Source organism: Zophobas morio, unplaced genomic scaffold, assembly GCF_036711695.1.
Source record: "Zophobas morio isolate AGI-343-1 ecotype UQ-CSIRO unplaced genomic scaffold, CSIRO_AGI_Zmor_V1 ptg000021l, whole genome shotgun sequence".
Taxonomy (NCBI): Eukaryota; Metazoa; Arthropoda; class Insecta; order Coleoptera; family Tenebrionidae; genus Zophobas; species Zophobas morio.
This window is the reverse complement of record NW_026972126.1, coordinates 25,788,882-25,802,998: the sequence shown is the minus strand read 5'-3', so window position 1 is coordinate 25,802,998 and position 14,117 is coordinate 25,788,882. Positions and strand designations below refer to the sequence as shown.

The following is a 14,117-nucleotide window of genomic DNA, read 5'->3' as shown; positions in this document are numbered from 1 at the left end:
TCACTTTTTCGATTTTTTAAGTTTGCGATTTTTAGACTCTGCTTATTAGACTTTTCTGTTTCTCAATTTGTTAATTTCCTAATTTTTTGATATTTCGTTCAATATTGTGATTTTTCAGTTTTTCGGTTTCTCAATTTTAACTTTTCAATTTGTAAATTATTAATTTTTTTCGATTTTTTGAGTTTTCAGTTCTTCTATATTTCAATTTTTCAATTTTCGGAATTTTTAAATTTTCGATTGTCCAATTTTTTTTTATTTTTCGATTTTCCAATTTTTCGATGTTTCGATTTTTGAATTAACTGATTGTTCAATTTCTCGATTTTTAAATTTTAGATTTTCCAATTTTTATTTTTTTGATTCTTTTATGTTTCGATTTCTCGATTTTACAATTTTTCCATATTTGAATTTTTTAGTGTTTTAAATTTTCGATTTCGAGGATTTACTGTGTCACAGTAGTCATCAGTCATTACTCATAAAGAACGATTATTGCTGTGCGTTAAAATGCCTACATACTGATAAGCACGTACATACAAGACACATTTAAGGCTGTTTTAAGTCTGCTAGATATAATTTTTGCAATTTTAAATTTATTTCTTGATGTCTAAATTGTATATATTTATATGGTGATGAATATTTTGTGATACAATCTTAGGATAAAATGCATTTTAGTTTCAAAGATAATATGTATTTAATGATTTGACTACTGCTAATGAAAAAAATACGTAAGAAGGTATACTGCGATAATATTAAATTTTTGTTACCTTAACCTTGAAACAGGTATGCACTACATATACATATATTACATATATGTAAAGTCTTCAACACGTACGTTTGCTTATTTTGTGACTGCTCCCCGTACAACGTAGTGATTAATACGTCCGTTTACTACCTTATCGACATCACGTGCTTACGGACTATTTTTACCCCCTTTCGTAAGGTACCGCCACTTCATAGTGAAGCGAGTGAGATGTAAAATATATATTCATTCTTTTCTACATGGGAAAGTGATTGTCCGTATAGGTTGTCCAACTATAATATACTTAAACAATGCTGATAGTAATTGAAGCGAGATAGTAATGATGTTTTTGTTTGCAGGTACGAGCAGTACGTCCCGGACCGGTTCCCCGCCATCCCGTGCCCCGAGCGCTTCGCGACCCAAGAACGAGCCGAGCGGGTGCCCTTTACGCAAGTACCTTACATGGAACCACCTTCTCCGGCTCCGGCGAGCGACCGGTTCGTGCCGCCGCCGCCGCTGTCTCCAGAAAACACGCCTAGTCCGGACTGTTTCCCCAACAACGCTTTCCCTTCTCCCACCAACACGGTCCCACCGCCCGATCGCTTCATCCCACCGCCGCCGCTGTCACCCTCGCCCACGGAGAAGTACTCCCCCAAGAAACTAGACCGGTACGACAAGCGCTACTACGACCGGTACCACAGACAGTACTACCCGAACGACCGCTACCACGTGAATACCGACCGCTTCGTCAGCAACGACAGATACATCCCTCCCAACGCGCACATGCCGGTGGAACGGTACGTGCCCCAGCAGCAGGAACCCTACTACAACTACCAGTCGTACGAGCGCTACCCCAAGTACAACGCCAACGACCCCTACATGCGGCGCGACCTCGCCTTCCACTACCGACTGCCCTTGCCCTACCCCTCCAACCAGTACCAGCGGATGCGCTACTCGCACATGGGCACCCCGAACCGCGTCAAGTGCTGCCAGTACCAGGACGGCTACCAGCTGTCCAAGTCCAGTCCGGGCTCGAGCTCGAGCAGCTCGGTCACGAGCCAAACCAACAAGGACTTGCACCCGAAGGAAGTACCGTGCGTCAACAACTCGAGTCTTCAAGAAATGCAGTGCCAAAGCTACCAGACGTGTGCGTACCAGCAGGAGAAGGGGACGCAGTGCGGGAAAGAGTGCAGCGTCGGGTTTGTGTCGCCTAACTTACGAGCGAAAGGACAATGCCGGCACAGTATTTGCGCCAGTCCGAGTGTGGAGTACGTGGGGGCGTCGGGCGGCAGGCACGTGTGCGCCACGCCGCCCCCGAGGGGCAGCATCGGCTCGGCGGAGGGCGCCGTGTGCAACGACAACTGCTGCGCGAGGAGGGCGCAGAACTCCCTCACGGTCGCCGTCTGGTAAGTGAAAACGTAGAGGTTAGAGGGTTAAAAAGTCGATTTTGGAGGAAACGCGTGCACGGGTACATCATATGAGGGAATATGATAGTCAAAGTAGCATTTTTAGTCAACGCGACGTTCGGGTGAGCGGTAGCAGTTCCATAATATTTGATTTAAGCGATAAATGGCAACGCTTACCTCTGAAAATCGTAAAGGTTAGAGGTTAAAAATGTCGATATTTGAGGAACTGCGTGCACGGCTGCATTGCGCGACGGAATAGAGTCGTCAAAATGGTATTTTCAGTCGGGATGACCTTCGGGGTTGCGTCAAAATCGGCGTTTTCTTTCGATGTGTGTGAATGTAGCCTCGCCCCGGTGGCGCTTTTTAATTCCCTTCCGCTTCCGCAGTGTTGTTTAACAGTCGTCTGCCCTCATCCGGATATTATGAGCGTCTCAGAAGTGAAGTGAGTAATGGTTTAATACGCGGCAAAAGTGGAATGGTAAAACGCTGAAGCGGCATTCTCGCCGTCAGGTTGGCGGTATTTTATACGTAATTAGACTTAACGTCAAAGGAACTGCTGTCACACGGGCTCCGATAAAGTGCGAGCAAAGCTACTTACACTCTTCAACTACGCAGGGCATTTCGGATATTCCCGTTGAAAAGACGTCGTCAGCAAAACGCTCCCCTTCATCCAGCGCACCCTCTCAAACTAAATCGCACCAATTAGAAACAATAAATGCCGCACCTACACCGGAAATCATACACAGGGAGGCCATTACGCGCAGCTGTACCAACTAAGAACACATAAAAATTTGCATGAGGGGTTCGCGACCCGATTTCGCAGAGGAAGGAGTTTCGTGCAGCCCCGTAGCTACGGGGGGGTAAGAGGGGGCTGAGCCCCCCCTAGCAGTTGTGGTTGCCCCCCCCTGGAAGACTTATACATTATAAATTTCAAATTAGTAATAAAATTTCAATATAATGCCGATTGCCGAAGCATATTAACTGGCCCCACCCGCCCCACCTTTATTTTCGTACAGGGTATATTATTTGGCAATATCACCTTACCGTTGATGTTGACCCTATAAAAAAATGAACATGTCACATTTTATTCCATAGCCTACTATGTAGGTACTTGAGAAAAGTCAAAAATATTATATGGATTTTCTAAAAATTGAGCTTTTATTGAAATGGACAAAAAATAGACAAAAAATTCTGAGATGTAGATGTCGATGAGCTTAATCAAAAAACATAAGGTCTTGATGGTCCCAGACCAAGATTTTTCAAAAATTCGGTTCCAAAGTCGACATTTCAAAATTTCTGAAAAATTACATTTCTTTTGGCGGCTCTGGAAAAATTGTACGAATGTTCGAAAAAATAAAACCAAAAAAAAAACATTTGGAGATCGAAATCAATAAAAAGATCCCTTCTGCTAGTTTTCGAAAATGCGTGGGAAAAGTCAAATTTTTTTTTATAGATTTTCAAAAATTGAGCTTTTGTTGAAATTGGCTGAAAATCTACAAAAAATTCTGAGATGTAGATCTCGACGAGTTTAGTCAAAAAACATAAGGTCTTGCTGCTATTCGGTTTCCAAGTCGAATTTTTAAAATTTCTCAAAAATTATACTCCTATTTCTTTTGACGATTCTAGAAAAATTTTACAAATTTTCGATCAAATAAAACCAAAAACAACATCTGAAGATTGAAATAAATAAAAGAATGACTTTCGGTAATTTTTGGAAATGCTAAGAAAAGTCAAAATTTATTTAGTTTTCAAAAATTGAGCTTTTGTTAGAGTTGACAAAAAATTCTGAAATATAGATCTCGATGAGCTTAATCGAAAAACATGTTCATGCTCCCGGAGCAAATTTACGAAATATTGGGTTCTACCTAAAATTTCTAAAAAATCTCAAAAGTGACTTAAAAAAAAGTTATTTCTTTATGCGATTGTGGAAAAATTCGACGAAATATCAAAAAAATAAAACCAAAAATAACATCTGTAGATCGAAATCAATAAAGAGATCCCTTTTGCTAAATTTCGAAGATGTTTGGAAAAAGTCAAAAAATGTATATGGATTTTCAAAAATTGAGCTTTTGTTGAAATTAACAAAAAATCAACAAAAAATTCCGAGATGTAGATCTCGATGAGCTTAATCCAAAAACATAAGGTCTTGATGGTCCCAGACCAAGATTTTCGAAAAATTCGATTTCAAACTCGACATTTCAAAATTTCTCAAAAATTACATTTCTTTTGGCGGCTTTGGAAAAATTGTACAAATTTTTAAGAAAATAAAACCAAAAACAACATTTGGAGATCGAAATCGATAAAGAGATCCCTTTTGCTAATTTTCGAAAACGGTTGGGAAAAGTCATAAACATTTTATAGATTTTCAAAAATTTAGCTTTTGTTGAAGTTCCAAAATCCACAAAAAAATCTGAAATGTTGATCTCGCCGAGCTCAATCAAAAAACACAAGGTCTAGATGGTCCCAGACCAAGATTTTCGAAACATTCGGTTTCAAAGTTCAAAAATTACATTTCGTTTGGCGATTGCTGAAAAATTTTACGACTTTTCAACCAAATAAAACCAAAAACAACATCTGGAGATCGAAATCAATAAAGGAATCCCTTTTGGTAATCTCGAACGTGCTTGAAAAAAGTCAAAAATTTGATACAGGTTTTCAAAAATTGCCATATTTCTTCCGTCGATTCTGGAAAAATTGTAAGAATTTTCAAAAAAATTGAATCCAAAACGATTTTTGGAAATCGAGATGAACAAAGGAGTCTCTTTTGATAATTTTTAAAAATGCTTGGGAAAAGTCAAAAATTTTATATGGGTTTTCAAAAATTGAACTTTCGTAAAAGTTGACAAAAAATTCTGAAATATAGATTTGGACGAGCTTAAAAAAACATGACAGGTTCATGGTTCCGGATCAAAATTTTCGAAATACTCGGTTTCGAGCTGGAATTTTCAAAATTTCTCAAAAATAACCATATTTCTTTTGGGGATTATGGAAAAATTGTACGAATTTTCGAAAAAACAACCAAAAACAACATCTGGAGATCGAAATCAATAAAGGAATCCCTTTTGGTAATCTCGAACGTGCTTGAAAAAAAGTCAAAAATTTGACACAGGTTCTCTAAAATTGCCATATTTCTCCCGTCGATTCTGGAAAAAAAGTTAGAATTTTCAAAAAAATTGAATCCAAAACGATTTCTGGAAATCGAGATGAACAAAGGAATCTCTTTTGGTAATTTTCGAAAATGCTTGGGAAAAGCCATAAATTTTATATGAGTTTTCAAAAATTGAACTTTCGTAAAAGTTGACAAAAAATTCTGAAATATTGATTTCGACGAGCTTAAAAAAACATGACAGGTTCAAGGTTCCGGATCAAAATTTTCGAAATACTCGGTTTCGAGCTGGAATTTTCAAAATTTCTCAAAAATTACCATATTTCTTTTGGCGATTATGGAAAAATTGTACGAATTTTCGAAAAAACAACCAACAACAACATCTGGAGATCGAAATCAATAAAGGAATCCCTTTTGGTAATTTCGAATGTGCTTGAAAAAAGTCAAAAATTTGATACAGGTTCTCAAAAATTGCCATTTTTCTTCCGTCGATTCTGCAAAAAATGTAAGAATTTTCAAAAAAATTGAATCCAAAACGATTTTTGGAAGAAATCGAGATGAACAAAGGAATTCTTTTGGTAATTTTCGAAAATGCTTGGGAAAAGTCAAAAATTTTATATGGGTTTCCAAAAATTAAGCTTTTGTTAAAGTTGACAAAAAATTCTGAAATACACATCTCGACGAGTTTAAAAAAACATGACGAGTTCATGGTTCCGTACCAAAATTTTCGAAATACTCGGTTTCGAGCTGGAATTTTCAAAATTTCTCAAAAATTACCATATTTCTTTTGGCGATTATGGAAAAATTGTACGAATTTTCGAAAAAACAACCAAAAACAACATCTGGAGATCGAAATCAATAAAGGAATCCCTTTTGGTAATTTCGAATGTGCTTGAAAAAAGTCAAAAATTTGATACAGGTTCTCAAAAATTGCCATTTTTCTTCCGTCGATTCTGCAAAAAATGTAAGAATTTTCAAAAAAATTGAATCCAAAACGATTTTTGGAAGAAATCGAGATGAACAAAGGAATTCTTTTGGTAATTTTCGAAAATGCTTGGGAAAAGTCAAACATTTTATATGGGTTTCCAAAAATTAAGCTTTTGTTAAAGTTGACAAAAAATTCTGAAATACACATCTCGACGAGTTTAAAAAAACATGACGAGTTCATGGTTCCGTACCAAAATTTTCGAAATATTTGGTTTCGAAGTCGGATTTTTAAAATATGTACTAAACATGCAAAAAAATGAACTCAAACAAATTGGATGTTACCTATATGGTCACTACACAAATTTTTGGATGCAGTACAGCTGTTTGTGAATCTACATTCTCTGTTTTAACCAGCATTTTAACCAAGTACCGTACTAATTTTATGGACTTCGACAGGTTTTTACGAAAATTTAGCGTGAAAAATCGACGTTTCCAATTATTTTAATGTTCTTTCAAATATAAAAACTCAGAAAAAATAAAGTAGTTATCTGAGTGTATTATTAAAATATAAATATTTACATGAAGCCCCCTCTGTCGACAAACTTGCCCCCCCTGAATAAGTTTTCTAGCTACGGGGCTGGTTTCGTGGCGAAAGTTGAGGTCGCGCTCTAATTCGCGATCGGAAAATTTTGAACGGTGGTTATTGATTGCGGTGCGAAAAAGTCGTCTGGTTGTTAGTAGGCTGCGACATTAATATAGCGCACCTGTCATCTCAAATGACCGTCATTTTTAAGAGTTTTTCGTTGACGATATAGGGACGTCGCAGACATGATTCCTACGGCTAATATTTCTCGTTGTTTTTGTCGGGGGGCGAACGAGAAACAAAAAATTGCGATTTGGGGAAGTTAGAGAACTCGTGATACACTTAGAACTTCGGTAATGACATCTTTAATAGTTAATACGAGTCCTCACTTCGGCCGGAATAATTACTGACTAAATATTCCATCGACTGCGGACCTTAATATTTTATCAGGCTTAAATTATTAATCGCAATTAAGGAAATTTCGTACTTGCGTTTCCATTCTTCTCCTGGATATTTATTAGTCAAGTAATGGGGGAATTTATTATGTAGACATCCCCGCGGACCACCTAGAAATTAATTAAACTTGAATGTTTTGATAAATATGGCCGCTTTGATACACCCACTCGCCATTCCGAACCCCCGCAAGTATTATTGGTTGCCTACTTCCATATTTTCCTTCCGACGGGGGAAAATGACAGTGTCAAATTTTTCGGTCGTCCCGCCATCACGTTTAATCCCTCGACCAAACAAAAGAAGTCCGAAGTGGTCGGTACGTGGGGTTTCGGACACAATGGAGCCGTCGCCGGTCTTTGAATTGGGTCGTTTTATCAAATGTTTGCAGAACGGGACGTATTACAAACAGATCGGTATTAATGTCCTTAATCATACTGGTTAAACGTCAACGATGTTACCCGACGTGCGATAGGGGTAGCGTAATGAGCCCCTTGCAACCCTCCATTATCTTATAAATATATGTTTACGTAAGTGGAATGGACTGACGCTGATTGCTTTTCCGATATCTTCCGAAAAACACCACGCTGGAATTTGCCAACGGCAGATGCAACCGTTACGCGACTCCTAAATTAATTTAGAAGGCTGGCTTACACGCCAGCATTACATCGAAGATCTCGGGAGCGAGTCAGCAGTAAGCCGCGATAATATCCCGGTGTGCAATGCAAATTACGGCATTATAAATAAGACTTATCGCGAGACATTAGCTTCCCTGTCGGACCAATTTGAATAAGAAAATACGCATAAAAATTCATCATTCGAGCCGAGTTTTCTATCTGGGGTTTTTGCAAGAGATGACAATAACAGTGAGGAGAAGAGCTGGGCACGTGCGACCTCTGCATCGTTAAAGGGGGCTTTGTACTGAAGTAATGGGGTGACGTCTAGAAGATTTGAGGCTTTGTGCGGCGATAGTGGATAATTTAAATATTGGGTCTGGAGATTTGCGCCGAAAGGTGGTTAACGAGACGACTTACATAATATAAGTTTGATGGTAAGCGTCTTCTAGCAAACACGACGCGACGTTTGTGACTGAAGTAATCTAGTGTGCTGCGATCGATCGCGACGCCGTCTAGATTACTCTAGCAAAATGCATCAGTCCATCACCATCTAGTGCAAAAAACTAATAAAGCGTGCAGTCGAAATGGAACATCGATTCTGTAAATAACTCGAGGAAAAGAGGTTAATAGCGTGATGGAGAGACTTAAATTACTCCCCGAGCTTAAAAATCGCACTTGATAGGAAACTCTTTCGTGTTTTACGCGAACTACGCTCGGACAAGCACCAATACGCTAAAAGGTGCTTTCAATTTACTTTTGGTTTGACACGTAGTCGCTCCAGTGAGCAGCCGAGTGAAGGAATACTCGAATGCGACGCATCGCACACGACTTCGGTGCCGTACTACTTACTAGTGGCGCAATATTTATTAACGCAAGTTGGAGTTTTCAGCAAATCGCCGCCGCTTCCGTCCATTTTTCATAACCGCTGCCCTCCTTGCGGCCGGTTGTAAATGACGGTGCAAATGGGGAACTTTCGCCCGTCGCATCAAGCAAATATGGGGCGCTGGTGCTCCGTCTCTCTCCCCGGCCGATCGATCCTCCCTCTTCGAGGTTACACGGGAACACACGCAGCAAGAAACGTGCCTCGGCCCGGTCAAAAATCGCCGGACACGGCGTCAATAATTAATTAAAATCGGGACGCCATCTCGCGAATACAAAGCGGAGATTAAAAGGGGCCCTTCGGAAATGTGGACGCATAATCGGCTTTGAAAGACGCTCACAATAAAAATGTTGTGACTACTTAATCTGTCCATTAGGCGGAGTTGCGCCCGTAATTACCCGTGTTCCACGGCGGAGTTTTAATGGAAGTCATATTTTATATTCTCGGAACATGTCACGTAAAATATCGGAGACCCAGTTGGAATTTATTGACGTTTTGCATCGATATGCTGGGCGGATGGAGGAAAGAATGCCCGATATGGACGAGATAAGACATGCTCGGGGGATGCTGGGAGGAGGGAGCACGACGGCGAGGTAGTGATAAGTCCGCGTAGGCGGCAGGAACGAAAAATGCTCGTAAGCGGTACCATTGTTTAAGTATATTATAGTTGGACAACCTATACGGACAATCACTTTCCCATGTAGAAAAGAATGAATATATATTTTACATCTCACTCGCTTCACTATGAAGTGGCGGTACCTTACGAAAGGGGGTAAAAATAGTCCGTAAGCACGTGATGTCGATAAGGTAGTAAACGGACGTATTAATCACTACGTTGTACGGGGAGCAGTCACAAAATAAGCAAACGTACGTGTTGAAGACTTTACATATATGTAATATATGTATATGTAGTACATACCTGTTTCAAGGTTAAGGTAACAAAAATTTAATATTATCGCGGTATACCTATGTCAACCTGATAAAAGAAAATCATAAATATTAATAATCACTAGGAATAGTATAATAGTCATGCGTCCGTTAAGTAGTGAACATTTTTAAACACCCTGTGAAAAAACACTTAATTTAAAATTTGCCCTAGAACTATTTTTTGGTCCACAGACTTTAGCAACTTTTTTCACAATCTGTCTACCCATGGAGGAAGATTACGGAGTGACTATTAATGACTGAATCAAATTATTGTGTTGGTATTCCTGAATTGTTGGCAGCACTGTTAGCATGTGAGTGTATATTTGTTAATTTTGAAATGATCGCGCCTGACAAACGTCATTAGAATATGGCAGCTAATGACTTTGTTGACATTTTGGATTTGACAGTCAGATATGCCATCGTAAAATTTCAAATATGTTGTCAACCTCACAAAAAAAAAATCACTCAGTATAATATAATTTTCATTCGGCCTTGCCAAAGTAGTATCCGCCAAACAGTGACCATTTTTAGACACCCTGTGAAAAAATACTAAATTTAAAATTGAAAAATTTCACATTGAAAAAATTTATAAAGTCAGATCACTGCAGAACCGAAAAATTTGAAATCAAAAATTAAAAGCTTGTGAAACTCAATTCGAAAAACTACAAAATTTAAAAATTTTAAAAATTGCAAAGCGACAAACCGAAGAAACAAAAAAAAATGAAAAATTGAAAAATTGCATAAGTGAAAATTTGAAAACTGGTGAAATTGCATATCGAAAAATTGCAAAACCCGAAAATTGCAACCGGAAGCTAAATACGGAAAATCTGAAAAAACGTAAAACTGAAGAAATAAAAAAAAAAGAAAAATCAAAGAATTGATAAATCGAGAAATTGAGAAACTGTTAAATCTAAAACTGATAAAAGGAAAAATTAAAAACTCTAAAATTGGATGATTTTGCATTGAAAAAAAAAATTATAAAATCAGATCTTGAAAAACTCCAAAACGTAAAACTGAAGCAACAAAAAAAACAAGAAAAATTGAAAAATCGAAAAACTTGTAAAATAAAGAAATAATAAAGAAAATAAAAACTGAAACGAAAATCCACAAATTGAAAAACTGAAGAACTGAAAAATTGGAAAATTGAAAACTCTAAAATAAAAAATTTCACTTTGAAAAAAAAATTGTAGTCAGATCACTGTAAAACTTTAAAACTGAAAAAATAAAGAAAATTCAAAATTAAAAGTTCGGAAACTCAAATCGAAAAGTTGCAAAATCTAAAAATTGAAAAATTCAGAATTTGGAAAATTGAAATACACAAAATTTAAACTTAACTCGGAAAATTGCAAATAGAAAAACTGAAGAAACAAAAAAAAATGGAAAACTGAAGTATTGAGGAATTGAAAAATTGAAGACTTGATAAGGTGAAAAACTGAAAAATTGAAGAATTGAAAAATTGAAAAATTAAAAATTGGGAAACTGAAAAATCAAAAATTGAGAAAATTTTCATGTTGGTATTCCTGATAATGATTGAAGCAAATTTTTGTGTAGGTATTCCTGACTAATTGGTAGCAATGTTAGCAAATCAGTATATAGCTGTCAATTTTGAAATGAGCACGCCTAACAAACGTCATTAGAAGATGGCAGCCACTGATTTTGTTGACATTTTGGATTTGACAGTCAGGTATGCCATCGTAAAATTTCAAATATGTTGTCAACCTAACAAAAAATCACAAACATTAATAATCACTCGGTATAATATAATTTTCATTCGTCCATGCCAAAGTAGGATCCGCCAAACAGTGACTATTTTTAAACACCCTGTGAAAAAATACTAAATTTAAAATTAGCCCTAGAAATATTTTTTGGTTTATAGACTTTAGTAACTTTTTTTTCACAATTTACCTAGAGTATAAAGTATCATGTAACTATTGTAAATTGGGAAACTGAAAAATCAAAAATTGAGAAAACGAAAAATTAAAAACTCTAAAATTGAAAAATTTCACATTGAAAAAATTTATAGTCAGATCACTGCGTAACCGAAAAATTTGAAAATAAAATTTAAAAATCGAAACATCGAAAAATTGGAAAATCGAAAAATAAAAAAAAATTGGACAATCGAAAATTTAAAAATTCCGAAAATTGAAAAATCGAAATATAGAAGAACTGAAAACTCAAAAAATCGAAAAAACTTAATAATTTAAAAATTGAAAAGTTAAAATTGAGAAATCGAAAAACTGAAAAATCACAAAATTGAACGAAATATCAAAAAATTAGGAAATTAACAAATTGAGAAACAGAAAAGTAAAAAAAGCAGAGTCGAAAAATCGCAAACTTAAAAAATCGAAAAATTGAAAAACAAAAACCTAAATAATAGAAAAATTGAAGAACTGAACAACTGAAAAATTGAAACTTTAGGAAGTGGAGAAATGGGAATATAAAAAAATAGATTAATTGAGAAATCCGAAAACTAAAAAATCAGAAACGTCAAAATTTGAAAAATAAAAAAATATTGAAGAACTGAAAAATCGAAAAATCTAAAATTTAAAACATTGAAAAGTTAAAATATCCTAAAACTGAAAAATGGAGAAATCCAAACATAAAAAAATTTTAAATTTAAAAATCGAAAAACTGAAAAATCAACGAATCGAGAAGTCGAATTGGACAATTGAAAAATCGGATAAACCAAAAATCGAAAAATCGAGAAACCGAAAAGCAAAAAATCGAAAAACCAACAAATCGAAAAATCGAAACATTGTAAAATTCAAAAATTGAGACATCGAGAAATCGAAAAATCAAAAGACAAAAAAATCGAGGAGTCGAAAAATCGAGAAGTGAAAAATCAAAAAATTGAGAAACCGAAATAGGCCAAAATCGAAAAATCGAAAACTTAAATATGGAAAAATTGATAAAGCGAGAGATCGAATAATCAAAACATCGAAACATCCGAATGTCAATAAATTGAGATCTCAAAAAATTTAAAAATTCGAAAATTTAAAAAATTAAAATATAGAACTGGAAACTCGAGAAACCGAAAAATCTAGAAATTTAAAAATTAAAATACGGAAAAGTTGAAAAATTGAGAAATTGAAATAAAAAACAAAAAATTGAAAATCCAAAAATAAAAAATAGAAAAATCTTGAAGTCGAAAAATGAAAGAATCGAAGTATTGAAAAATATCAAAACTGAAAGAAATATCAAAAAATTGAGAAATCGACAAACCAATAAAGCGAAGTCGAAAAATCGAAGAATTGAAGAACTGAAAAATCGAAACTTTGAGAAGTGGGAAAATCAAAAATAGATTAATTGAGAAATCAGAAAACTGAAAATTTAACGCAAAAATTTGAAAAATTGAAAAATCGGGACATTGAAAAATTGGAAAATCCAGAAATTGAAAAGCTCAAAAGAAAAAAATCGAAAAACCGAAAAACCCAAAAATCGAAACATCGAAAAATTCAAAAACTGAGACTTCGAGAAATCGAAAAATCGGAGGATCGAGAAATTGAGGAGTCGGAAGCCGAAAAGGAAAGTTAAAAATTGAAAAATTGAACAATCAAAACAACGAAACATCTGAATTCGATAGATTGAGAAAATAAAAAATTGAATAATCGAAAAATTTTAGAAAAGAAAAACTGGAAAATCGAAAATTAAAATTAAAAAAATCGAAAAATTGAAAAATTGAAATATAACTGAAAATTCGAGATATCGAAAAACCTAGAATTTAAAAAAAAGAAATATTAAAACATCGAAAAGTTTAAAAATTGAGGAATCGAAGCATTAAACAGTCGCAGAATTGAAAAATCTAAAGTTTACAATAAATTGAAAATCCAAAAAGTAAAAAATCGAGAAATCAAAAAAATCCGTCAATTCAAAAATCGAAAAGTCGAAAAATTGAAATATTGAAAAATCTCATAACTGAAAGAAATATTCAAAAAATTGAGAAATTAAAAAATTGGAAAACTGAGAAATCGGAAATCTAAAAAAGCAAAATTGAAAAATCGTAATCTTAAAAAATCGAAAAATTGAAGAATTGAAGATGTGAAAAATCTAAACTTTAGGAAGTCCAGAAATGTACAAATAAAAAAAAATACTTTAGAAATCGGCAAACTGAAAATTTAGAAACGTGAAAATTTGAAAAATTGAAAAATCGAAATATTTAAAAACCGTAAAATTGAAGAGGACAAAAATTGAGAAATCGTATCATTGAAACATCGAAAGATTGAGAAATCGAAAAATAAAAAAATCAAGAAATAGAAAATTTAAAGAATGGAGGAATCGGAAAAGCCCAAAATTGAAATATTGAAAAATTGAGACATTTAAAGTTGAAAAATCAAGAAATCGACAAGACGAAAAATCGCAATAGCGTATTTAGGTATAAATCACAAGATCACGACTATTCTACTTTTTAAAATTTAAATAACATTATAAATTGGAAAATGTTGATTTTTTTTTCCAAAAATCTTGACGTCTAAGCTGAAAACTCGA

At 35.1% G+C, this 14,117-nt stretch overlaps 1 protein-coding gene across 3 annotated transcripts in view; it reads left to right on the top strand.

Annotated features, from left to right (window-relative positions):
• LOC135133085 (inactive rhomboid protein 1-like) overlaps positions 1-14,117 on the top strand; it is a 114,569-nt gene that overhangs the window by 26,730 nt on the left and 73,722 nt on the right. For all 3 annotated transcript variants that reach the window (XM_064061343.1, XM_064061344.1, XM_064061342.1), the window contains one exon: positions 1,096-2,142. In XM_064061343.1, the coding sequence (XP_063917413.1) occupies positions 1,096-2,142 (1,047 nt within the window). The remainder of the gene's footprint in view (positions 1-1,095; positions 2,143-14,117) is intronic.